This window comes from Ostrinia furnacalis, unplaced genomic scaffold (assembly GCF_004193835.3).
Source record: "Ostrinia furnacalis isolate ACB-3 unplaced genomic scaffold, ASM419383v2 OfSCF0694, whole genome shotgun sequence".
NCBI lineage: Eukaryota > Metazoa > Arthropoda > Insecta > Lepidoptera > Crambidae > Ostrinia > Ostrinia furnacalis.
Genome location: NW_021130933.1, coordinates 1,732,217 through 1,754,597, shown reverse-complemented (window position 1 = coordinate 1,754,597; position 22,381 = coordinate 1,732,217). Strand labels below are relative to the sequence as shown.

At 37.9% G+C, this 22,381-nt stretch overlaps 5 protein-coding genes across 5 annotated transcripts in view; all 5 read left to right on the top strand.

Moving 5' to 3' along the window:
• Nucleotides 1-2,864: 2,864 nt before the first annotated feature.
• LOC114349622 (pancreatic triacylglycerol lipase-like) lies at nt 2,865-4,599 on the top strand. Its single transcript, XM_028300073.1, has 5 exons — nt 2,865-2,938; nt 3,014-3,200; nt 3,335-3,729; nt 3,960-4,293; nt 4,516-4,599. The coding sequence occupies exons 1-5, from the start codon at nt 2,905-2,907 to the stop codon at nt 4,559-4,561; spliced, it is 996 nt and encodes a 331-aa protein (XP_028155874.1). The 5' UTR covers nt 2,865-2,904; the 3' UTR covers nt 4,562-4,599.
• A 4,739-nt stretch (nt 4,600-9,338) lies between these two features.
• LOC114349629 (pancreatic triacylglycerol lipase-like) lies at nt 9,339-11,640 on the top strand. The gene is made up of 5 exons (XM_028300083.1): nt 9,339-9,383; nt 9,817-9,988; nt 10,231-10,625; nt 10,813-11,146; nt 11,543-11,640. Exons 1-5 carry the CDS (start codon nt 9,347-9,349, stop codon nt 11,604-11,606), a joined length of 1,002 nt encoding a protein of 333 aa, XP_028155884.1. The 5' UTR covers nt 9,339-9,346; the 3' UTR covers nt 11,607-11,640.
• Nucleotides 11,641-13,276: 1,636 nt separating this feature from the next.
• On the top strand, nt 13,277-14,826 carry LOC114349576 (pancreatic lipase-related protein 2-like). Its single transcript, XM_028299990.1, has 5 exons — nt 13,277-13,310; nt 13,379-13,547; nt 13,761-14,155; nt 14,298-14,631; nt 14,760-14,826. The coding sequence occupies exons 1-5, from the start codon at nt 13,277-13,279 to the stop codon at nt 14,824-14,826; spliced, it is 999 nt and encodes a 332-aa protein (XP_028155791.1).
• Nucleotides 14,827-18,687: 3,861 nt separating this feature from the next.
• LOC114349603 (pancreatic lipase-related protein 2-like) lies at nt 18,688-20,579 on the top strand. Its single transcript, XM_028300030.1, has 6 exons — nt 18,688-18,741; nt 18,872-19,055; nt 19,250-19,398; nt 19,488-19,730; nt 19,904-20,234; nt 20,512-20,579. Exons 1-6 carry the CDS (start codon nt 18,705-18,707, stop codon nt 20,555-20,557), a joined length of 990 nt encoding a protein of 329 aa, XP_028155831.1. The 5' UTR covers nt 18,688-18,704; the 3' UTR covers nt 20,558-20,579.
• Nucleotides 20,580-21,116: 537 nt separating this feature from the next.
• Nucleotides 21,117-22,381, top strand: part of LOC114349604 (pancreatic lipase-related protein 3-like) — a 4,271-nt gene continuing 3,006 nt past the window's right edge. The window contains 2 exon segments of the mRNA XM_028300031.1: nt 21,117-21,153; nt 21,398-21,581. Of these exon segments, the coding sequence (XP_028155832.1) occupies nt 21,117-21,153; nt 21,398-21,581 (221 nt within the window).

Sequence of the window (22,381 nt, the reverse complement as noted above, 5' to 3'; positions counted from 1 at the left end):
TTAATTTGTATTCCATTCTATGCACCAATCAAATTATTTTGTAAATAGGGGAGACCTAGGAGAGTTGTGACAGAGGTGAGTTGTGACAAGGACGATTTCTCCTTACTTAATATAGTTAGGAAGCTGGAAAAAAACGCTTGTTTGTCGCTTTTAAGACGCTCTTCTTGACTAAGTACCTTCGGGCGGTGCTAGAGGCACGGTTACGTAAATATACGTCATATGTACAAAAAAATGCGAAAAGTAAGTTTTACGTTAAAATTTTATTTCAATTTATATCATGTTTTAGTATATGTGCACTGTTGCGTTATTTTTTCTCAAGTTGCATGGTTAGTCAGGTCTCAAAATGTAGGACTGATATTTTGTGTGCGCATCGTGTTTAGAAAATAAAAATTATTATTCGAACCAAGTCGTCATTTTAAACACCTAGGAGAGTTGTGACAGCCTGTCACAACTCTCCTAGCTTACTTAATTTTTCTGATGGGCCATTTCCACGATGTTCTTAGATGGTTTTTTTTGTGTGTTAGTAGGTTCATAATTTGTGTAATTGCCTGCTGCTACTTTTTTGATTCTGAATGCCTAATAACTATACATGAATGCCATATAGAGGAACTGCTTGCTGGAGTCGAAATATAGAACCTGGCTTATGAAGTGATTAGGTTAAAAATGGTTAAAGTTTAAGATATGCTGTTACAATCTAAACTTGTCAAGATATATTAAGAAGAAAGAAGCATATCAAGTAAACCCAGAAGGCGAAGTCCGTCTATGGACTATTTTATTTTTACAGAAGAAAAAGAAAATATATTATGTGACTATAATATTAGCCCAAAAATATAATTGAAAAACTCCAGTGTCGTGGGAGAAAAATAAAAGCTGGAGAAATGTGGCTCAATCTGTGTAACGACATCCTATAACTATTTGATTTAATTGTTACTAAATGATGATTAAAGTACTTTATTGCTAAAAAAACATATTTGATGGAGTGTTATGGTATTTTTATATCTAATAGATGAAATACAATGCTGTCACAACTCACCTCGGTACCTGTCACAACTTACCTCGGTGCTAGGTGAGTTGTGACAGAGGGAGTTCTCTTAGATTTTGTTGATTTTCTCAGAAACCCTTACACTTTAGTTAAATTTGGTTATTGTTTTGAAAACAGAAGGAACGGCGCTACATTAATTTGTATGATTCATAGCTGTGGAATGATTTTTGAGCGAGATATGGCCCCTAAAGTAAAAATTTTCACAACTCTCCTAGGTCTCCCCTAGTGTATCGTGAAATATTTTTGCCAAATGAAACATTTGCCAAAACGTACTTTGCCAAACAATAATTTGCTAAACAACAATATACCAAAAACGGCATTTGCGAATTAAAAGTTTGCTATAAGCAGGCCTGGCTCACTCCGCGCGGTACATCCGATAATTACCTACAGCGAAGCGCCCCGCCGGCCCGCGGCGGGTATTATATCAGTCGAGTGTCACGCGCGCGCCCGTCAGGACGCTGGCGTGCGTTGTAGTATGATTATAATTCTATGATCGAAGTATTATTTAAAAATGGACATAAAGAAAAAGTAATATTGTGCGGCGTTCGGGTGTTTAAATTCGCAAAGTAATCTACCGGNAGGGCGGATAAACGGTTTCGAAGTTCGAGCCTGAACTTGGTGCAGGTGTCAGGGTCTCTGAACTTAGTCACGTCGAACCTTCTCCCAATCCTGTCCGGTCCCCCAGCCGGTCGTGCTACCGCTACCTTGAGGCGCAGCAACCATGTAATGGTCGCTGTCGATATCAGCACCTCTTCGGTTTCGGACATCGAGCAACGACGATCGCCATTTGGAACTGATCGCAAGGTGGTCGATTTGGTTTTTGGTGATGCCATCGGGTGAAATCCATGTGTGCTTGTGGATATCTTTATGGATAAATAATGTACCACCGATGGTCAGGTCGTGGTGCTGGCAAAACTCTATAAACCGTTCTCCGTTCTCATTACGTGCTCCAAGTCCCTGTGTACCCATATGACGCTCGCAGTTTGTGTTATAGTTTCCAACTTTAGCATTTAGGTCCCCCATGACAATCACTATGTCTGTAAAGTACTATACTGCGTATTATATTGCGCACAATGAATGCACAATGATCACACAATATCGGAATTAGTACCTAATAATACTCGTACATATTCGATAATAATCAATTTTAAGTTAATCTTTTCCAACTTTTTTAATCAACGTTGTAGAAAATTTCATTACAAAAACGATACAGGATGTTAAAATAAAATGATGATGCTAAAATCTTTACAAAGGAATTATTTACATTAAGTTTTTAAACATGCTTAAACCTGGTGAAATTTTAGATCGCGTAAAGTATAGCGTCAGTAGATTTATGCGTAGTATCAGTTTAACTAAAGGGTGGAATTTTGTAATGCCACCTGAAGGGCAAGTACTCTTAATACTGTAGATAGAAAATTTTACTCAAAGAAAACATTCCTTTATTGTTTTAAAGAAATAGAACTGCATACAAAGATTTCCAATAATTTGCTTGCTACACTCGGAAAATGAACCCACTAAAAAATATGTAAAAAAAATACACCCTGTATTTTTATAGCATCGATCGTTAGGATTAAGTATAAGGATGAAATCTCTCAAACAAACTTGATAAATCAAATGAAAGGAAAACCATTAAATCTTAAATTAATGTAATTTATTAACACAAAATTGTAAAAATTGTATGGTATGGTGGTAAATTTTCGTAAAATTGTCTCTACAGTATTAAGGGTACTTTCCCTCCAGGTGGCATTACAAAATTCCACCCTGTATGTATATTTGTAATCGGTTATCTGATAAAGTATTGATAACATTTATGAATATAAATGCACAATAACAATTGAACCACCATACCTGAACCCATCAGGATGTTCTTCGCGGTGCTCGCCTCATTGATCGCTTGTCAGTATACCTTGTGTACAATTTTTGTCTTTTCATTCATCAGGTACATGTGCTAATATTTTTATTTTATTTTAGTTAGCGCCGCTGGCGCGGTTCCCCAAATCCCTGGGGACAACAGCGACTATGTGGAGGGTGTAAGCCGCTACATATGGATGGCTGATGGGGACGGTATGCCTCATCTAGTCGATTTGGAAGAGCCAGTTGACCAATCTGTTCTTAACAGCAGGAATGGAGCCAACAATCAGTATTGGCTTTTCACCAGGTATGTGTTGTAAAATTTTCTTGACGAAGGTCTGAAGAAATTTAGGGATCGAGAATTTTCAAAATGTTAAAATTTGCTACGATTGTTACGATCTCTATTTCTGAGTATACATTCTTCATATGATTTGTTTTCAGGCAAAACCGCAACAACCCCCAGGTTCTTGTGAATGGAAACATCAACTCAGTTTGGAACTCCAACTACGTTGCCAGCCGCCCCACCAAAGTCATCGTCCACGGCTGGAACAGCAATGGCTACTCTGCCATCAACCCCACCATCAGAAACGCCTTCCTTGATGTTCAGGACTGCAACGTCATCGTTGTGGACTGGCGCAGTTTGGCTAACTCCAACTACGTTACCGCTGTCGTCGGTGTGCCCGGCGTTGGCCAGTTCTTGGGCAACTTCTTGATCTGGCTGTTCAACAATGCTGGTGGCAACTGGAACAACTTGCATCTGGTCGGTTTCAGCTTGGGCGCTCACATCGTCGGCAGCGCTGGTCGTCAAGCTGGTGGTCGCCCAAGACGTGTAACTGGTATGTTTTGTAATTTTTTTTGGAAAATAAGTCAAAATTAGACAAGGCATTTAGTTTAGCTGTATTTAAGTCGAATTAATGAAGAGTTGCATCTCACTTTACACCAGGTGCGATTGCGGTCAAATACCTGCCTTGTAGTAAAAAGAAAGTCTATAAAATTTTTTTTCAAAATGTAATGAATAATGTTGTTATTTTCTTATTGATCTTAATTGTTTTTTTTTGTTTTCTAGGTTTGGACCCAGCTGGCCCTCTATGGGGTGGCAACTCAAACGCCCTAAGCCCTTCAGCCGGTGTTTTCGTTGAGGCTATCCATACCGACGGCGGATTGCTGGGTATCTTCGACCGTGTTGCCGATGTTGACTACTACCCCAACGGTGGCAGAAACCCTCAGCCTGGCTGCTTTATCAGCACCTGCTCTCACAGCCGCGCCTACCAGTTCTTCGCCGCTACTATCCGCTACAATCACTTGGCTGGACGTCAATGCTCCAACTTGAACCAGGCTTCCAACAACCAGTGCGCTGGTGCCGTCCTCAATATGGGCAACTCCATCTTAACAAAATCTGGGTATGTACTCGTCTTTATTTTCAAGTTATCTTTAGTAGGAAATATGGGTAACATAGTTTTCCAAGGCTTAAGTTTAATCAAACTCACAAATTTTATAAAATTTACATTGTGGTTTCTTATCGAATTTTTTTAGGTAAAATGAACTTTCGTTAAATTCTCAGCAAAAACATCAATTTCATTGGTTTTATAGGTTACTAAATAAAGTATATTCTTTTGTTGCAGAAGCGGTATCTTCAGAGTGAACACTGTCTCTAACTATCCTTTTTAAATGGACTAGCTGTAAAATAAACGAATCTTAAAAATAAACTTAATTTTATTTGATTAGTAACTACCTAATATTTTATCAAAATCCGCTAATGGGTTAACTTAGTTACTTCAAACAAAGAATTAAATAACGACTTAGGTAATAATGTCGCCTTAATTCTATACTCTATACTAATATTATAAATGCGAAAGTAATTCAGTCTGTCTCGCTTTCACGCCTAAACCACTGAAGCGATTTTGATGAAATTTGGCATAGAGATAGTTTGAGTCCCGGGAAAGGACATAGGATAGTTTTTATCCGGTTTTTGAAACAGGGACGCGCGCGATAAAGTTTTTCTGAGACAGACAAAATTCCACGCGGGCGAAGCCGCGGACGTAAAGCTAGTAAAAGTTATAATTGTACATCAAAATTATCACTCTTATGTTGAAGTGGACTGAACACTTACTAGTCAAGGCAGCAATGTTGGTTGCAAATGGTTAAAGGACAGTGCCAATCCATGTATGGAAGTTGGACCAAGTGCTGCCCAGAATGAAACTATAGTGCATTTTGTTCCTCAGGCCAATACTAATTTGTAAACCGGAGCGCACTGAAATCTATCCCTGGAGTTAAGAGAAAAAAAGAGTTTTGTTTGAAATTATTTACATACAAAATATCATCGATGTATACCTACTACGCATAAGATTTCGCGATTTTGGCATTAAATAACACTCGTTATGTTGAACTTAACCATACTGCATCCATACACCTTACTTTAGTACGACTTCGACATTATTTATAAGCGATCAAGCGCTGTTGCAGTAGTTTGGTTAGTTGACCGAAATTAATTATTTCCAAAATAGAGCAAGAAGTTTTAGCTTACAATAACTTCAATAATCGATTGTAATACACCAATAAATTGATTTTTCGCAAGGATAGAGAACTAAAACTTCTTGATTCATTTTGGAAATAATGATTTCTGTCAAGTAACCAAACTATTGCAACAGCGCTAGATCGCTTATAAAGAATGTCTAAGTCGCACTAAAGTAAGGTGTACGGATGCAGTATGGTTAAGTTCAACATAGCGAGTGTTATTTAATGCCAAAATCGCGAAATCTTATGCGTAGTACGTATACATCGATGATATTTTGTATGTAAATATTTCAAAACAAAACTCTTTTTTTCTCTTAACTCCAGGGATAGATTGCAGTGCGCTTCGGTTTACACATTAGTATTGGTCTGAGGAACAAAATGCACTATGGGTTGATTCTGGGCAGCACTTGGTCCAGACCCTGGCACTATCCTTTTCGAAAAGTAGTCGGATTTCTGTAAGATGACCACTGAACATCAAGAAATTATAAAAGGTGCTATGGATTGAGTAGTTGATTGGAAAGCATAGTAGATCTGTTTTGAGGCTTTTAATTTTATTGCTTTTATTTTACTGATCTTTAGTATGGAAAGTGAAATGAAGTGATTTTGTAAAAACATTGAAACACTTTGAATTTGATGGAGCGATGGAGCGTTCTATGCTCGGAGTTTCTCTGCGTGATCGAATCTGGTGAAAACGCGGGAGGTGCCTGGATGCGGGCGGCGGAGGACCGGTCTTTTTTCAAACTCTTGGGGGAGGCCATTATCCAGCAGTGGACGTCTTTCGGCTGAAACGAACGAACTTTGAATTTGAGTGCTCATTAAGTTTCAAGCGGGTTGTCCTGTCAACAACTCGCTTTGAACCAGATGACAACGGCTTACGGGAATACAGTACATTGTCTCTACGGAATCCATGAATTAAATGAAACAACAATACAACTAAAACACCTATGTTCTATTGTTCGAGTTTAATATCAATTACCACTTGACATTGACACAAATTTACCTCTTAAGAGGTTTAATTGCTATTAAACATAATAAGAAATTCTCAATCGGTGAAATACATACAGGGTGGAATTTTGTAATGCCACCTGGAGGAAAAGTACTCTTAATAATGTAGATAGAAAATTCTACTCAAAAAAAACATTCCTTTATTTTTGAAAAGAAATAGAACTGCATTCAAAGATTTCCGAAATTTTCTCTAAAATTCTCTACCATGCCAAACAATTTTCTGTAAATAGTTAAAATAATGTAAGATTTCATGGTTTTCCTTTCACTTGATTAATCAAGTTTGTTAGAGAGATTTCATCCTTATACCTCACCCTAACGATCGATGCAATAAAAATACAGGGTGTAATTTTTAACAGATTTTAGTTGGTTTGATTCCTGGGTATGGCAAGCAAATTTTTGAAAATCTTTGAATGCAGTTCTATTTCTTTAAAAAAATAAAGGAATGTTTCCTTTGAGTAAAATTTTCTATCTACAGTATTAAGAGTATTTTCCCTCCAGGTGGCATTACAAAATTCCACTCTGTGCAAAATTCAAATTCAAATATTATATGTCGTCGATTGTACATGTTAGGAAGCTGGATGATAATGATGATCACAATAAATAAGTACGAGTAAGTTAATAAAAATAATCAGGTATGATTATGATGAATTTATGATTCTTGATTTCAAATTAACTAAATTAAACTTTCCATTGTCTTCTAACCACAGCATATTCGAAGTTTATCAATATTAGTTCAAAATCAACTTATTTTATCAGTATTAGTTGTATCTTATTTTGGAGAACTTTAGTACCTACATAATAAAATAAATCTGATTGCAAATAAGTGCTTTTCTGTGATTACTAGATTAGGTGTTAGGCACATGATAAAATCAGGCGTTAGACTGATAGGCCAGGAGGTATTTACCTAATACTACATTTTGCAAGTGGCTTCGCTCGCGCGAATGTTCTGTCACAGAAATACTCTATCGCTCAAACACCGGGATAAAAATATGCTGGATTTCTCCTTACGAAATAACTTACCTATAATAAATTAATTTATCAAATCTTCCACATGAACCACTCTCTCTATTAGTGAAAAACGCATGGAAATCCATTAAGTATGTAGCTTTTGGATTCATCGTGAACTGACAGACAGACTCGGCGTGGGACTTTGTTATATGAATTTGGTGATAAAATGTAATGCCTAGTTTGATAACAAATCATTTTAAACAGCTTATGAATGAAACGATATGAAGTAATAACGATTAGGATTGTTATGTAAAATATTAACGTAGAAGTACTACGTCAGATTAGTAGGTAAGTATAGGGTGCAACTGGTACAAACTCCCTTGTCCAGTTGGAAAAACCTAAATACATAATGATTTAGGATCGTTAAATTAATGATGAACTGAAGCGACGATAGTCGAACTGGCCAAATCCGATCTAAGGATGGTTCAAACCCCGCCGCCACTTAACTTATGTGGTAAACCCACACACAAGCATTTTAGCTTAGTGCGAGGGGTTAACGGGACTAACTAACTACTATGTTTGTACTTACATTTTTAACAAGGTTGTCTCTTATTAATTTGTGCGTAATAAAGTTTTAAATAATAACATAAAAATTAATTCTTTTACCATGTTCTTTCTTTGAAAGCGTCAACTCTGTTTATGGAAACTAAAAATCAAAGCACATAGGTATACTTACCTCTTAGTTAAAACAAATGAACAATAACATATCGATAGTGTTTCTTCACATACGCGGGAAAACTCTGACAGGTGAATGCTGAAGCTCACAATCATAGCGGCCCATTGTCATTATATCAATTTCATGATTCCAACGGTGCGTGCAGAGGCTTTAGTCAGTTCAGTCAGTTCAGTCAGCTGCAGGCAATATGAGTCACCAATCTTCAAGAACCTTCTAGAATTAGATATTCTTCTTCATTTTCGCCGTTTGTTTGTGTGTGGCGTCGATTTGTCTTATCTTGAGACATCCCCTTTGATGATATGAGCGTTGCCGGTAGACCCAAGCTTTCATGTCTGTTGGTACCGCCTCCATTCCTTATTCTTGATGTTGGTCATAGGTCACTTGTCTTTCGATTACGTGCTCGTCAGGTGCGTCATCCTCGTAGTTTGTTATCATTATACGAGTAATGTAATTTATTCCTTTGTTAAAACGATAGATGGTTCGAGAAAAGTGCCGGTGATCACAGGCCGAATGCAAAACAGGCACCACTCGAATTAGTCCTGCCACAAAATAGATAACTTTATTAATGTACAGCACGAGCTTCCTTTCGGACAATACTACCAAAATTTGAACAATGCTTGTACGAAGAATGGCCGTTATCAAACAAAAAAACCAAATTATTGGGGTTTTTGCGGATTTGATATGTTGTAGGTACCTATTATCAAATCTGCGAAAACCCCAAATTAAATAGAGGAACAACAGAGGTTTTGTTANTTTCTAATCTCGAGGACAAAGCACGAGCATAATTAATGATTAAACGAACTTAAAAAGTGAAGTTCTATCATAATTATGCGAGGGCTTTGTCCGAAGAGATTAGAAACCCTCCCACCCGTCTTTAACAATCATATACTCATATGTAGGTATATTATTAAAAACACAAACCCCCATATTAGTGAAATGATAAAAAATACAAATTACTACTCCAAACTAACTGACGACGGATACCAATGTCAAATGGGATGTAAACTGAGATACCCACAAAAAAAAAAAAAAAAAAAATATCCTCAACTAACAGTGCGTAAACTGGCATCACCGTACGTGATACTACATAGTTCTTATTTCTAATCTCTTCGGACAAAGCCCTCGCATAATTATGATAGAACTTCACTTTTTAAGTTCGTTTAATCATTAATTATAACGATAAAAAATCGCAATAAATAAGCGGCCCCCTTTAATTTGGAATCATCATCAGTTGGGTCGTTGTCCTCACAATGAAGTTTTTGGTGATCTTGGCGGCTCTCATAGCCTGTTAGTATACTTTGTTTATCAGTTATATTTTTAGTTTTTGTTAGTAAGAATCAGAATTAAAACAATATTAAACTTAATCTCAATAAGATCAATTCATTCGTTTCAAATGAAGTATTGTTGTAAATTATTTAAATGGAACTTAGCTAGAGACGTGATCACGGGTCTAGATCTGTAAATCCTTAAATTCTAAAACCTAAAAATATATCCCACGCAGAACATACGGAGAACTAGACATTGTTGGAGTAATTTCAATGCAGCATACCTATTTCTTCAACTAAAAATACCTGTTTGTATTATTATTATAAAGAGCAGTGGTTTTCTGAATAAAGAAAAATAAAATAAAATAAAATAAAACTAAATTCACAGAACAAAGTATCAGAGATATTACATCAAATATAATAAGCTTCTAACACCATTAAATGTTCTATTCCAGCTTGCGTTGGTGGTGCGATCCCAATCGACAATAGCCACTACGTAGAAGGCGAGAGTCGGTATGTGTGGCTGACCAACGATGAAGGCAAGTTGGTTCTCGTGGACCTGTGGGAACAACTCGAAACACTGAGTCCCGGAACAGGTGCTGACAACGAATACAGGCTTTTCACCAGGTTTGTATCCATGCACCTAAATGTATTCACAAAATGACAAGCCATTCTATACGTAACACTATCACAAACACACCGCCGTGATTCGCAAGGATACGTCCTATATCACTTGTAATCAGTTGTGAAGATTAAATGAAAGTTAACAAAAATATTTTCGTTTGATTAGGGTGTGATTGGGTGTGGCTTGTGACGGTTTACACAAATATTTATTTTGCAATCTTAACATGTTACGTTTTGAATTTCAGGCAAAACCCCATTCAGCGTCAAATTATCACTCATGGTGATGTTGCATCAGTACATAATTCCAACTACGATGCAAGCAAGCCAACGAAATTCCTCCTCCATGGATGGACTAGCAGTGGCAACTCTGCATTCAACATTGTCGTACGAGACGCATTCCTTGCTGCTGAAGACTGCAATGTTATAGTTGTGGACTGGAACAACCCTGCTTCGGGACATTATCTCAGGGCTGTAGCGGGAGTGCCTAGTGTGGGCGAATACCTAGGCGACTTTTTGGTGTGGCTCGTCGACGCTGGATTGTCAGACTGGAGCCAAATCCACCTCGTCGGGTACAGTTTAGGCGCTCACGTCGTTGGAAATGCTGGGCGCAGAGCTGGTGGTCGGCCCTCTAGGGTTACAGGTAGACACTAAATTACCATTATTTAAGAGAGCCGAGATATTTTCACCCAAAACTTATGTTTGATACAAGTTACGCAGTAGCATCTTAAAGAAGGCACGTGCCGACAATGTGACGCAATATAGTGCAACCACCCTTTTATTAAAGTTATAATTTCATTCAACATACCACCAATTCAATTTATTTCTAGGATTGGATCCAGCTGGTCCCCTTTGGCGGTTGAATCCCCACGCTCTTAATCGTGAAGCAGGACACTACGTTGAAGCGATCCACACTGATGGTGGTCTCCAGGGCATGCTCATGCCCATCGCTGATGTCGACTTCTACCCTAACGGAGGCATCAGCTTCCAGCCAGGCTGTGAAGACAGCGGCTGTTCCCACGCCAGGTCCTACCAGTTTTTCGCGCTTAGCGTGAGAGAAGACCGTTTCGTGGGAAGTCGTTGCAATAACATAATCCAGGCCGTTCTTCAGAGATGCTCAGGAGAGGAATTGAATATGGGCAACACTGATTTTGGCAAAGTCGGGTGAGTGTTATGAATTGTTCCAGTTCAGTTGAGCTACTCTTTGACTTTCTTTTTTGGGTTCCACTTTGGTTACATGTTAAGGTATCATCTCGCTATAGAGTGGACAGAAGGCTGTGTCGATAAGAAACTACGAATGAATAATGTTGAGAAGCAGCAAGCTGTTACTTCCCATTGGCCAGTGTTATTAGAAATAGGAAATTTTGTATGGAAACTTTTTGTGGCGAATAATTATGACGAACTTGCCTGCCTGCTTGTTACTTTATTAAAGCCTTCTTCTACAAAGAATTAACAAAATTCCTCATTCCTTGTCCACTTAGGGAAGAACACCTATAGATTTTTATGAATTTCATGTTTAATTCAGTACTATATTAAAATTTTGTAATATTCTGTTTTCAGAACTGGACTCTATGGTTTATCAATCACAGAAGACGAACTACAGGCGTTGCAAACCATCGCTTAAGACGTTTTATATAAAACAAATATTCTCATTCTGTTGTAAATAAAACTTTTGTTTAAAATGTTTGTAGTTTTGTTTATTTTTTTGAGTCAAAACACTTTCTACCTAATTAGGCTTCTGAAAAGAATATCTGAAAAAATCTTACTACTTTTGACCGTGGCTTATTATATAATCTGGGGGCACGGCAGTGCCCCTACCAAGTCGAGCAAAAAAGCGGCACGGCCGTACCATCCTTTTCTCGAAGCAATTCAGGCCATTTTCGACTGCCTGTAACTTCATTGTGGATAAAACTAAAAGGCTGAATTTTCATTAGCTATGCAGGCATTGTAAAGACACGGTATATTTAAAATTTCATTCAATTTGAACCAGTAACTAGTTTAAGAATTATAACGGGTCAAAGTTACTTAATTTTGTCACTCACTGACTCACTGACTGACTCACCGATCATCAAAACTCTAAGGCACTTCTAGCAGACCTAGAAGCTTCAAATTTGGAATATAAGTAGTGTTTGGTGTATGAATCAAGGAAAAACTAAAATATTTGGGGGCACGGTAGTGCAACCGCCAAGTCGAGTAAAATTTTTCAATTTCGGTCCAGTTTTCTAGATACATAACTGCTGTCTACAAAATACAAAAAGAAATGAGATCCCATCAAAAACAATACTTGTCAAAAAAACCAAGTCTCGCAACTCAGTTGTTCTACGGTAAAAAGTTGTGAGATCCATGTAATACCAAGTCCAGGCCAGGAAATCTTTAATAACGTTTTACATAAATATATTGACTTGGCCATCGCATGAAAACACGTGTAAATTAAATTATTCATTATAACTTATAACCTACCTATAATAATACTTACTGTAATTGTACATCAAAATCCGTCTAATAGTTTTTTGCGCGAAAAAGATCCTCACTAACACATATAATATAGTCCAGTCATTACCTGGAAAGTTTTCCCGGGAGTTTTGAAAATTGGCATTTATATAGATTTTGATGTGTTCTTTCCAAATTTCAACTTTGCGACCTCGTATAGTTGCCGCTCGCGCCACCATATTGGAAAAATGACGCTAATGAAGGTTTTTGATAATTAGGTATTCCTTTCCTATTTAATATGTAGGTACTTACCTACATGATAAAGTTATTTATATAAAAATAGACTAGACAAAATTTTCTACATTTGATGTTTATGTCGCAGTCGGATTGTTTTACATTACAGCTAGCCATATTAAAAAACAGCGCTGTTTCGTAATACGGCGGTCCAACGATTAGCCGGATTGTATGCGCTGAATGAGAATCCGCCGAAATGTATTCGGCGCCAAACGTTCTTTAATACGACTAGCCTTATTGTAAAACAGCGAGTTATTAGCCGCCATTAAGACAGTTTTTGTTCTCATTTTCAATACTCGTGGCGCTACTTGCCATAACAACAACAATGGCGTCAAATACAGAAAGTGTGTTGCTAAATTGCGAAGTCATTTGTGAAATAAACAAAGATATCCTAATAATAAATTATATGTCTGTGAAGACAAAGCGGTGGTAACGGTGGAATTTAAGATAGTCAAAACGTGCGTTATCATCATTTAAAGGAAAGGTAATCTAATGAGTACCAAACAAAGGGCTCTCTTATAAAACCAAAGAGAGAGGATCGGTGTAGTTCATTATTAGACATTAGGAAATATGAGGCATCTGGTTTTCTTATCCGTCGTTATAGGTAATTGTCTTTTCTAAAAAGATAACATCAAATATAAGCTTCTAACACAATTAAATTTTCTACTCCAGTTAGCGTTGGTGGTGCGATCCCAATTGACAATAGCCACTACGTAGAAGGCGAGAGCCGGCATGTGTGGCTGACCAACGATGAAGGCAAGTTGGTTCTCGTGGACCTGTGGGAAGAACTCGAATCTAGGCCTGGAACAGGTGCTGACAACGAATACTGGCTTTTCACCAGGTTAGTATCCATGCACCTAAAAGTATGTAAGTATTTAAATGCATTCAAACACACCGCCGTGATTCGCAAGGTATGTCCTACAAGCTGTGAAGATTAAATGAAAGTTAATAACAAAAATATTTTCGTTTGATTAGGGTGTGATTGGGTGTGGCTTGTGACAGTTTACACAAATATTAATTTTGCAATCTTACCATGTTACGTTTTGAATTACAGGCAAAACCCCACTCAGCGTCAAATTATTACTCATGGTGATGTTGCATCAGTACATAATTCCAACTACGATGCAAGCAAGCCAACGAAATTCCTCCTCCATGGATGGACTAGCAGTGGAAACTCTGCATTCAACATTGTCGTACGAGACGCATTCCTTGCCGCTGTAGACTGCAATGTTATAGTTGTGGATTGGAACCACGCTGCTTCGGGAAATTATCTCAGGGCTGTAGCGGGAGTGCCTAGTGTGGGCGAATACATAGGCGACTTTCTGGTGTGGCTCGTCGACGCTGGATTGTCGGACTGGAGCCAATTCCACCTCATCGGGTACAGCTTAGGCGCTCACGTCGTTGGAAATGCTGGACGCGGAGCTGGTGGTCGGCCCTCTAGGGTTACAGGTAAAAAAGAACAGGGATATTTTCACCTAAAATTTATGTTTGATACAAGCTACGCAGTAGCGTCATAATAAAGGCATGTGCCGACAATGTGGCGCAATATTGTGCATTACCGTACCGATTTATTATATCAATTTATTTCTAGGATTGGATGCAGCTGGTCCCCTTTGGCGGTTGAATCCCCACGCTCTCAATCGTGAAGCAGGACGCTACGTTGAAGCGATCCACACTGATGGTGGTATCCAGGGCATGCTCAAGCCCATCGCTGATGCCGACTTCTACCCTAACGGAGGCATCAGCTTCCAGCCAGGTTGTGAAAACAGCGGCTGTTCCCACTCCAGGTCATACCAGTTCTTCGCGCTTAGCGTGAGAAAAGACCGTTTCGTAGGAAGTCGCTGCAACAGCACAATCCAGGCTGTTCTTCAGATATGCTCAGGAGAAGAATTGAATATGGGCAACGCAGACATTGGCAAATTCGGGTGAGTGTTATAAATTGTGTCATGTTCAGTGGAGCTACTCTATTTCTTTTTTGGGCTATTCTTTGGTTGTCTAGCTTGTTTAACTCGGTTTATTAAAACAGTGATTTATTCTGTTCTTCTGTTTTCAGGACTGGACTTTATGGTTTATCAATCACGGAAGACGACCTACATGCGTTGCAAACCACCGCTTTTTAACGTTTATACACAAATATAATTATATTTTATGTTCTAATGATATTGTAAATAAAACATTTTTTTTAAATGTTTGTTATTGTTTATCTTCAAAAGTCACTTCCTAACTATTAGGCTTCTGAAAATAATCTCTGAAAAAATATAAAAAAAATAACTGAATTTCTATTGTGTAGGTAGGTACACTACTTCTGACTACGGCTTCATCCGTGCGGTTAATACCATTATTATAATGTAATTTTTATCGATATCATAATTAATATTGTTATAATTTATAGCTTAACTACATAAAATAATATTTATTTTGAAGTTTCATCAAAATCCGTTTGATAGTTTTTGCGTGAATGAGATCCTCACCAACTTTCGCCTGGTGGAAAGGATGGAGAATAAAGTTACACACAGAAAGATCTTTGATTAAATACAAAGAAGGTATCAAATTGATCCTACACTTGCTATCAAACGCTTATAAGATACCAAATACCTGCTTTGTTCTTTGCTAGTTTCGGAGAGTATTATTTATGTACGATATAAGAGAGAGAGAGAGAATTAGAAAGAGTAAAATAGTGAAAGACTCTTTCCTCTATCAGCTAAAAAACCTTTAATAACTTGAATCCATTTGACCTTTTTTCAACAATGAAGGATAATTAGTTAGTATGATTCAGGTATTTAAAAGAATAAAGAAGGAAGTTGTACAGCATAGCATATAACAATTTAACAATAGATGGTGTTTCTTAAATATATTAAACGAGTGATTATGTAATTAGTCCCACCAATACGCGGCGAAAACGCTAAGCCCAGTAACAAGAAGTATACCTACTTAAATTGCTCTACGTTGCTAATTACCGATTACCTGATAATTTTCTATTCAATATTTACTTAGATTATAATACAAAAAATTAGATATAATCTTATAATCATAGATAGGATCTTGACTGGAGACCGAGACTTAGCAAGCGCAGCGTAGAAGCTGCAGCTAAATGAAGTGACGACTTATAAGTAAAAGGTCGTTCATTCGTTTGTTCATTTCAGCTAAATGACGTCCACTGCTGGACAAAGGCCTCTCCAAGGATTTCCACAACGATCGGCCTCGCTGCCTGCATCCACGAACTTCCATCGTTCCTTCACCAGATCGTTGGTCCACCTCGTGGCCTGCCCCGAAACGTTGTAGACAAAAGTGCTAAATGAAGTGACGACTTATAAGTAAAAGGTCGTTCATTCGTTTGTTTATTTCAGCTAAATGACGTCCACTGCTGGACAAAGGCCTCTCCAAGGATTTCCACAACGACCGGCCTCGCTGCCTGCATCCACGAACTTCCATCGTTCCTTCACCAGATCGTTGGTCCACCTCGTGGCCTGCCCCGAAACGTTGTAGACAAAAGTGCTAAATGAAGTGACGACTTATAAGTAAAAGGTCGTTCATTCGTTTGTTCATTTCAGCAAAATGACGTTCACAGCTGGACAAAGCCTCTCCAAGGATTTTCACAACGACCGGCCTTGCCCTGCCCGCATCCACGAACTTCCCTCGTTCCTTCACCAGATCGTTGGTCCACCTCGTGGCCTGCCCCGAAACGTTGTAGACAAAAGTTAAGTTTCAAAAGCCGATGATCATAATAATATAGTACAGTGGACTACTACATATAAACTAATGATGATGATGAGTGCAGTTACTGTTTCTTTTCTTGGTAATTTATGGTATTGGTATGGATTTTGTAGGAAATATCAAATCTGACAAACATGATAATGCTCATGTGACATTCTTACTGGGGCAGAAGAGTTTCCCTCCTCACGAGAAGCGACCACAGCTGGAGGACGTAGTGTGGATAGGCCTTCCACTAGTGGACCGACGATATGGTGAATTTAGCTACAAGTAACTGGATGCGGATAGTGTTGGACCGGTGCTTGTGGAAATCCTTGGGAGAGGTCTTTGTCCAGCAGAGGCCGTCAATGGCTGAAACGAACGAAAATGTAGTATAGTCGACAGCATATCAGACTCTTGATTTTTGTTGCAAAAAACACCCTTTAAACTTAGGCTGAGTGGCACCATCTTACTTTAACTTTAAAAAATGTCAAAAAACTGTCAAACTCCAAACAAAAAACACCGGCTAACGCTATAGTTTCGGTCAAAGTTTGGTGGTGCAACTCGGCCTTACAGTGTTAGTTTGATACAGTTGTCTGCACCAGGGCCATCAATGAAATATAATATTTTTTACACAATTTTTATTGCGTTAGTAATCAAAATATTATTATGTAGATAGGCCAGGCCTACTTGTACACAAGATCAAGTCATTTATGGCGTGATTGGTGATAAAAAATCTAGAAAAACCCTAATTATCAACAATCACGCCACAATTGCACGATTAGAGCCTATTAGATTAGGTACTAGGTAGGTAGGTACTTCCCCATTTGCTTGTACACACCTGTGCAGATTTTATAGATAGGCATCTAAATTTTATTGAATTGGCTAATTGGTTGGTATTTCCCATACATTAATAAACTACCGAACAAAGTAGTATACGTCATAAATGTCACAATTAAGGTTAATGAATAAATTAAACATTTTTCATTTGTTTTGATTTTCATTTCTTCTCTAAAAGTTCAATAAGCTAACAATAGTTGGGTAGTTTTCACACTACCAATCACTTTAAATACTTTTTATAGGCTGTCAAAATGCTGATACTCTTATAGACTGTAATATTATGAATGATAGAATTTCTTTCATACTCATGTTTGTGTCAATCAACATTAGAAATATTTAACTGATTTAAAAGAAACCAAAGATCTCAGTTACTGTCATACTAGTTGTTACCGATACTTTACGCGTGTGAAAAATCCCCTAGGGGTATGATAAATAATTTACAGCCTATTCTCTGAAATTTTCATAATTTCATATGAATCAAAAATTTCATAAGCATATTAGATGAAAACTAATTGTGCTTTCTTTCAAAGCTAGAATGAATGAAGTGTTATTAGACAAGTTGTGTCTTGGATTTATTGGTTAACGGTATGCACAAAGTACTTTTATCCTCCACCACGTTTCGTTTCGTTTCAGACAAATGACGTCCACTGCTGGACAAAGGCCTCCCTCAAGGTTTTCCATAATGAACGGTCCTGCGCTGCCCGCATCCAGGCTCTTCCCGCGACCTTTACCAGATCGTCGGTCCACCTAGTAGGAAGCCTGCCCACGCTACGTCTTCCAGCCCGTGGTCGCCACTCGAGAACTTTCCTGCCCCAACGGCCATCGTCTCTACGAGCTATGTGATGTGCCCCGCTCACTCCCACTTGATTTTAGCAATTCTGCGAGCTATGTCGGTTACTTTGGTTCTCATCATTTATGATTCGATCACGCAGGGAAACTCCGAGCATAGCCCGCTCCATCGCCCTTTGGGTAACCTTGAGCCTTCTTATGGCACAGGCCCACAGTAAGCGACCACGTCTCAGATCCGTATACCATCACTGGCAACACACATTGGTCAAATACTTTTGACTTGAGACACTGCGGTATTTCGGACGTGAGTATATGGCGAAGCTTCCCGAACGCTGCCCATCCGACTGTAATGACGAATAGATACTACGAGTGTGATTAAAATCATTATCTACTTACTTTTGATGATATTATGATGTTTTTATCATGTTTTTATTCATACTTGGATGTTATTATGAACTCCGAAGCAACGATTGAATGTGTAACAACCAATTAATTTAAGATAATGTAAGTAGTTAAAATTTAAGAAGATAAAATATCACATTCATTCATCGTTGAGCGTTATCGTTTTATTTGAAAGATAAGTAGTTAATCTAGTAAAAACCAAACATAGGAAACCCTTATAAAAACCAATGCCACCAGCAGACTGGTGTAGTTCATTGTAAATGACCTAAAGGGAAATATGAAATTCCTAATTCTCTTTTCCGTCGTTATAGCAGGTAATGTTTTTTATTATTTATTTAAAATTTGGATTTTTTTTAATCATTCCAGATATCTATCAAAATAACATCTCTTGATTCATCAAAAATATTCTAAACATACTTCTGTAACTATAATACTTCTTTACAGCTTCTGCTGCGAGCGTCATTATAGACCCAACTGCGGGTTACAAGGAAGGAGACCGATTTTTCTATTTCCCTGGTGATGGAGACGACACCCTTCACCTGGTGGACACTGAAGAGTTTGTAGACCACGAGTTCATCAGGAGTTACACTAGGAACCCTGACAACAATGGATACTGGCTGTTTACTAGGTAAACACTGACAACTACTGTTTTGCATCCATTTGAATACAAGAGAGGAAAAGTGTTTTCCAATATCCAATATCTTAGATGCGTATTTCATACAGAAAAAAAAATTGAGCGTTGTTGTCTCTGGCAAACCTAATAACTGCAAATAACTGTAGTTATTTAAAACATTATGAAAACCAAGACTTATTTTGTTTCAGAGCGAACCCTACGACGCCTCAAGTCATTCAATTGCATAACGTCAACACGCTCCACAACTCCAACTTTGACAGTTCTAAGCCCATCAAGGTTATAGCTCATGGTTGGAATGGTGATGGATCAAATTCCATGAACAGACAACTGACTGAAGGTAATTCGACAGCAATAATATTATTTCATACATCAACGAAGATCTCGGAAAGGACCTGGATTAATGCTAGTGTTCACTTTATATTTCAGCCTTCCTCCAAGACGGTGACTACAATGTTTTCGTGCTTGACTGGAATCAACTGGCAAACCGAAACTATTTGACAGCAAAGAATGGAGTTCCAGCAGTAGGCAGAGGACTGGGACAGTTCCTCAACTGGCTCGTGTCTTTGGGCGCTTCTTTCGATACCATGCACCTCGTAGGTTTCAGTCTTGGCGGTCACCTCGTTGGTAACGCTGGACGGGAAACTGGTGCTCAAGTTAATAGAATTACTGGTAAGTTCTGTTCCTTCTTGGATGGTTTTTAATGCGTTCATTATTTAAATTTAAAATTCTGTTATTTACTTACGGCTAGCTACCAACATGTTTTGCGACGAATCCCGCAGGGCCCATATTAGGACCAGTGCTTCTTATACTTAGCAGTAGAATAATCTTTTTATATATTTTAGCTCTGGACCCCGCTGGACCACTATGGGGAGGTGACCGCGAGCGTCTCGTCGAAACCGATGCGAGATACGTCGAAGTAATGCACACAAACACGTTGTTCCTCGGATTCACTGACCCTTGTGGTCACGCTGACTTCTACCCTAACGGAGGCCGCAGCATGCCTGGATGCTGGACTAACAGCTGTTCGCATGGTAGAGCTGTGGATTACATGGTCGCTTCAATAAGATACAACCACTTCCTTGCTAACGAGTGCGGAAGTCGCTCTAATGCTACCAGTAATCGTTGCACTGGAGCAGTATATCATATGGGAAACAGCGACCTGAATAAATCTGGGTGAGTGATTTTGAGAGTGATATTGAGTTTTGACTTTTGAGTCATAACATCCGACTTTCGCCATGAGGCAGGACTATCATTATTTAGCTAAATTGTACTTAAGTAAAAAAATAAACCCACATGTCCTCTTAAATAAGATCCGATGATAAATAGAACCGAGATGTTGGCCAGAAGTCATTATGTTCACAGTTATTACGGATGACAAGCTGAACTTATTCAAAAATTTAGTCTTGTTTTGAATTTGAATTAAACTTTTCGTTTTCATTTTTGTTCACAGATCTGGAATATACCGAGTCAACACGGCTAGAAACTACCCATTCTAAAATGTATGACATCAGATAAGATAAATAAATAATTAATAAATTAATTACTGTTTATTTTATTTATTCAATGAATTTTGGTTATTTTAACTGATCACAAAATTATTATATTATGGATTTTATATGATGACCAGACAATCGTTTTATTATTATTACTTTAGAGACATCATGCTCCTTTGTGAATAAGTAATTTCTTAGTTTTCAAGCAGTTCTTTTAATTTTCTTGAATACTAAAATTACAAGAAAAACCAATACTTAATAAAATATTCGATGCCCATGCGAATCTAGTCAATCTAGACACAATAGATAATCAATTGTTATGACAATAATTAATGCCGTCTGGGACTCAATCGGTTAAAATACAATTTTCAGAGTTTGTTACTCATATCTAACGTCTTAAACTTCGACTGAGCGTTGGTAACAGTGGAATTTATGATAGTCAAAACGTGCGTTATCATCATTTAGAGGAAAGGTAATCTAATGAGTACCAAACAAAGGGCTCTCTTATAAAACCAATGTCACCGGAGAGGATCGGTGTAGTTCATTTTAGCCATTAGGAAATATGAGGTATCTAGTTCTCTTTTCCGTCGTTATAGCTGGTAATTGTCTTTTCTAAAAAGATTCTGCTTGTTTTCTTTTCTGTTTTTTATTTATTTTTAAAGCATTTTCATTTACATTTCTTATTCTATTTCAATAGTTTATGTTTTATTAAGACAGTAAAATTCGTTATTATTTAACTGTTAGGTGTTAAACATTTTTAGATATCTTTATCACTATCTAGCAAGTGTTTTAAGGATTGTAGTCCATGTGTAGGTACTACCACTGGTCAAACCATACTTGAAACTGTTGCTGCGAGTGTCATTAAAGACCCAACACAGGGTTACAAGGAAGGAGACAGATTTTTCTATTTCCCTGGTGATGGAGATGGATTGATTCACTTGGTGGACACTAAAGAGTTTGTAGACTACGAGTTCATTAAGAGATACACTGAGAATCCCAACAACAATGGATACTGGCTGTTTACCAGGTATACATTGAAGAGTAATAGTAACGAATATAGTAAAGAAAAGAATTGTGTTGGAACTTCAGTGAAACATTGCTCCATGTTTTTTAAACTAAAAAAATTGGCCACGCGCATTGTAGGGTTCCGTAGTTGTCCGTCGTTACCACAATATATTATTTCAGAAGTAAGCAATTACTTCTCAAATGTTATAGTGTCATGCTTCTCAATCTGGACTGTTACTTAGCTTTATTATTAGTTTTTTTTCAAAGAGATAACTTGGAATTGTCATTCTCACTAAAATGTCTCTGGGGTGGTGGCGTAGTGAGGCGGGTCGTTACATTCCCTCTAATATGGTCGAGTGAAGCGATGGCTGGTTCACTCGTCATGTCTGTGAACAGGCGCTGCTTTTGGGGACTGGTCAATCCAAGTTATTCAAATTTATGTATGCGAGTCATTTCTACTAGTATCTTAATATGTAAGAATATATGTATATTAGCACGTCACTACCTTGTTTAATATACCACGCAATCTTGTATACCCATTCTTATAAGATACACCATACAAGAATGCATGGTAAATTCAGTGAACTGCTCCTGAATCGAATGTACCTACTACTACTATTTCTATTTATTTATATTAACCGGCAGACAGTGGTGACTGAGTTTGTTGCGGCGCTTCTTCTCAGCACTTGCCAAATGTTGGTCTCGAAGCGCTGGTAGGGTAAAAAGATTATGAGACATGTAGAGGCTCCTTAAGACCAAAATGACGATTTGTAAGAACTATTTATTAGTCCAAACAAATAAAGAAATTTTGACTTTGACTTT

Bases quoted from the DNA above. Each gene is read 5' to 3' on its own strand.
- LOC114349622 (XM_028300073.1), top strand. From the start codon at position 2,905: ATGTTCTTCGCGGTGCTCGCCTCATTGATCGCTT. The intron at 3,201-3,334 runs GTATGTGTTGTA...ATTTGTTTTCAG, and splicing joins CAGTATTGGCTTTTCACCAG to GCAAAACCGCAACAACCCCC. The intron at 4,294-4,515 runs GTATGTACTCGT...CTTTTGTTGCAG, and splicing joins TCCATCTTAACAAAATCTGG to AAGCGGTATCTTCAGAGTGA.
- LOC114349629 (XM_028300083.1), top strand. From the start codon at position 9,347: ATGAAGTTTTTGGTGATCTTGGCGGCTCTCATAGCCT. The intron at 9,384-9,816 runs GTTAGTATACTT...GTTCTATTCCAG, and splicing joins CTTGGCGGCTCTCATAGCCT to CTTGCGTTGGTGGTGCGATC. The intron at 11,147-11,542 runs GTGAGTGTTATG...TTCTGTTTTCAG, and splicing joins ACTGATTTTGGCAAAGTCGG to AACTGGACTCTATGGTTTAT.
- LOC114349576 (XM_028299990.1), top strand. From the start codon at position 13,277: ATGAGGCATCTGGTTTTCTTATCCGTCGTTATAG. The intron at 13,548-13,760 runs GTTAGTATCCAT...TTTGAATTACAG, and splicing joins GAATACTGGCTTTTCACCAG to GCAAAACCCCACTCAGCGTC. The intron at 14,156-14,297 runs GTAAAAAAGAAC...ATTTATTTCTAG, and splicing joins TCGGCCCTCTAGGGTTACAG to GATTGGATGCAGCTGGTCCC.
- LOC114349603 (XM_028300030.1), top strand. From the start codon at position 18,705: ATGAAATTCCTAATTCTCTTTTCCGTCGTTATAGCAG. The intron at 18,742-18,871 runs GTAATGTTTTTT...ACTTCTTTACAG, and splicing joins CTTTTCCGTCGTTATAGCAG to CTTCTGCTGCGAGCGTCATT. The intron at 19,399-19,487 runs GTAATTCGACAG...TTTATATTTCAG, and splicing joins GAACAGACAACTGACTGAAG to CCTTCCTCCAAGACGGTGAC.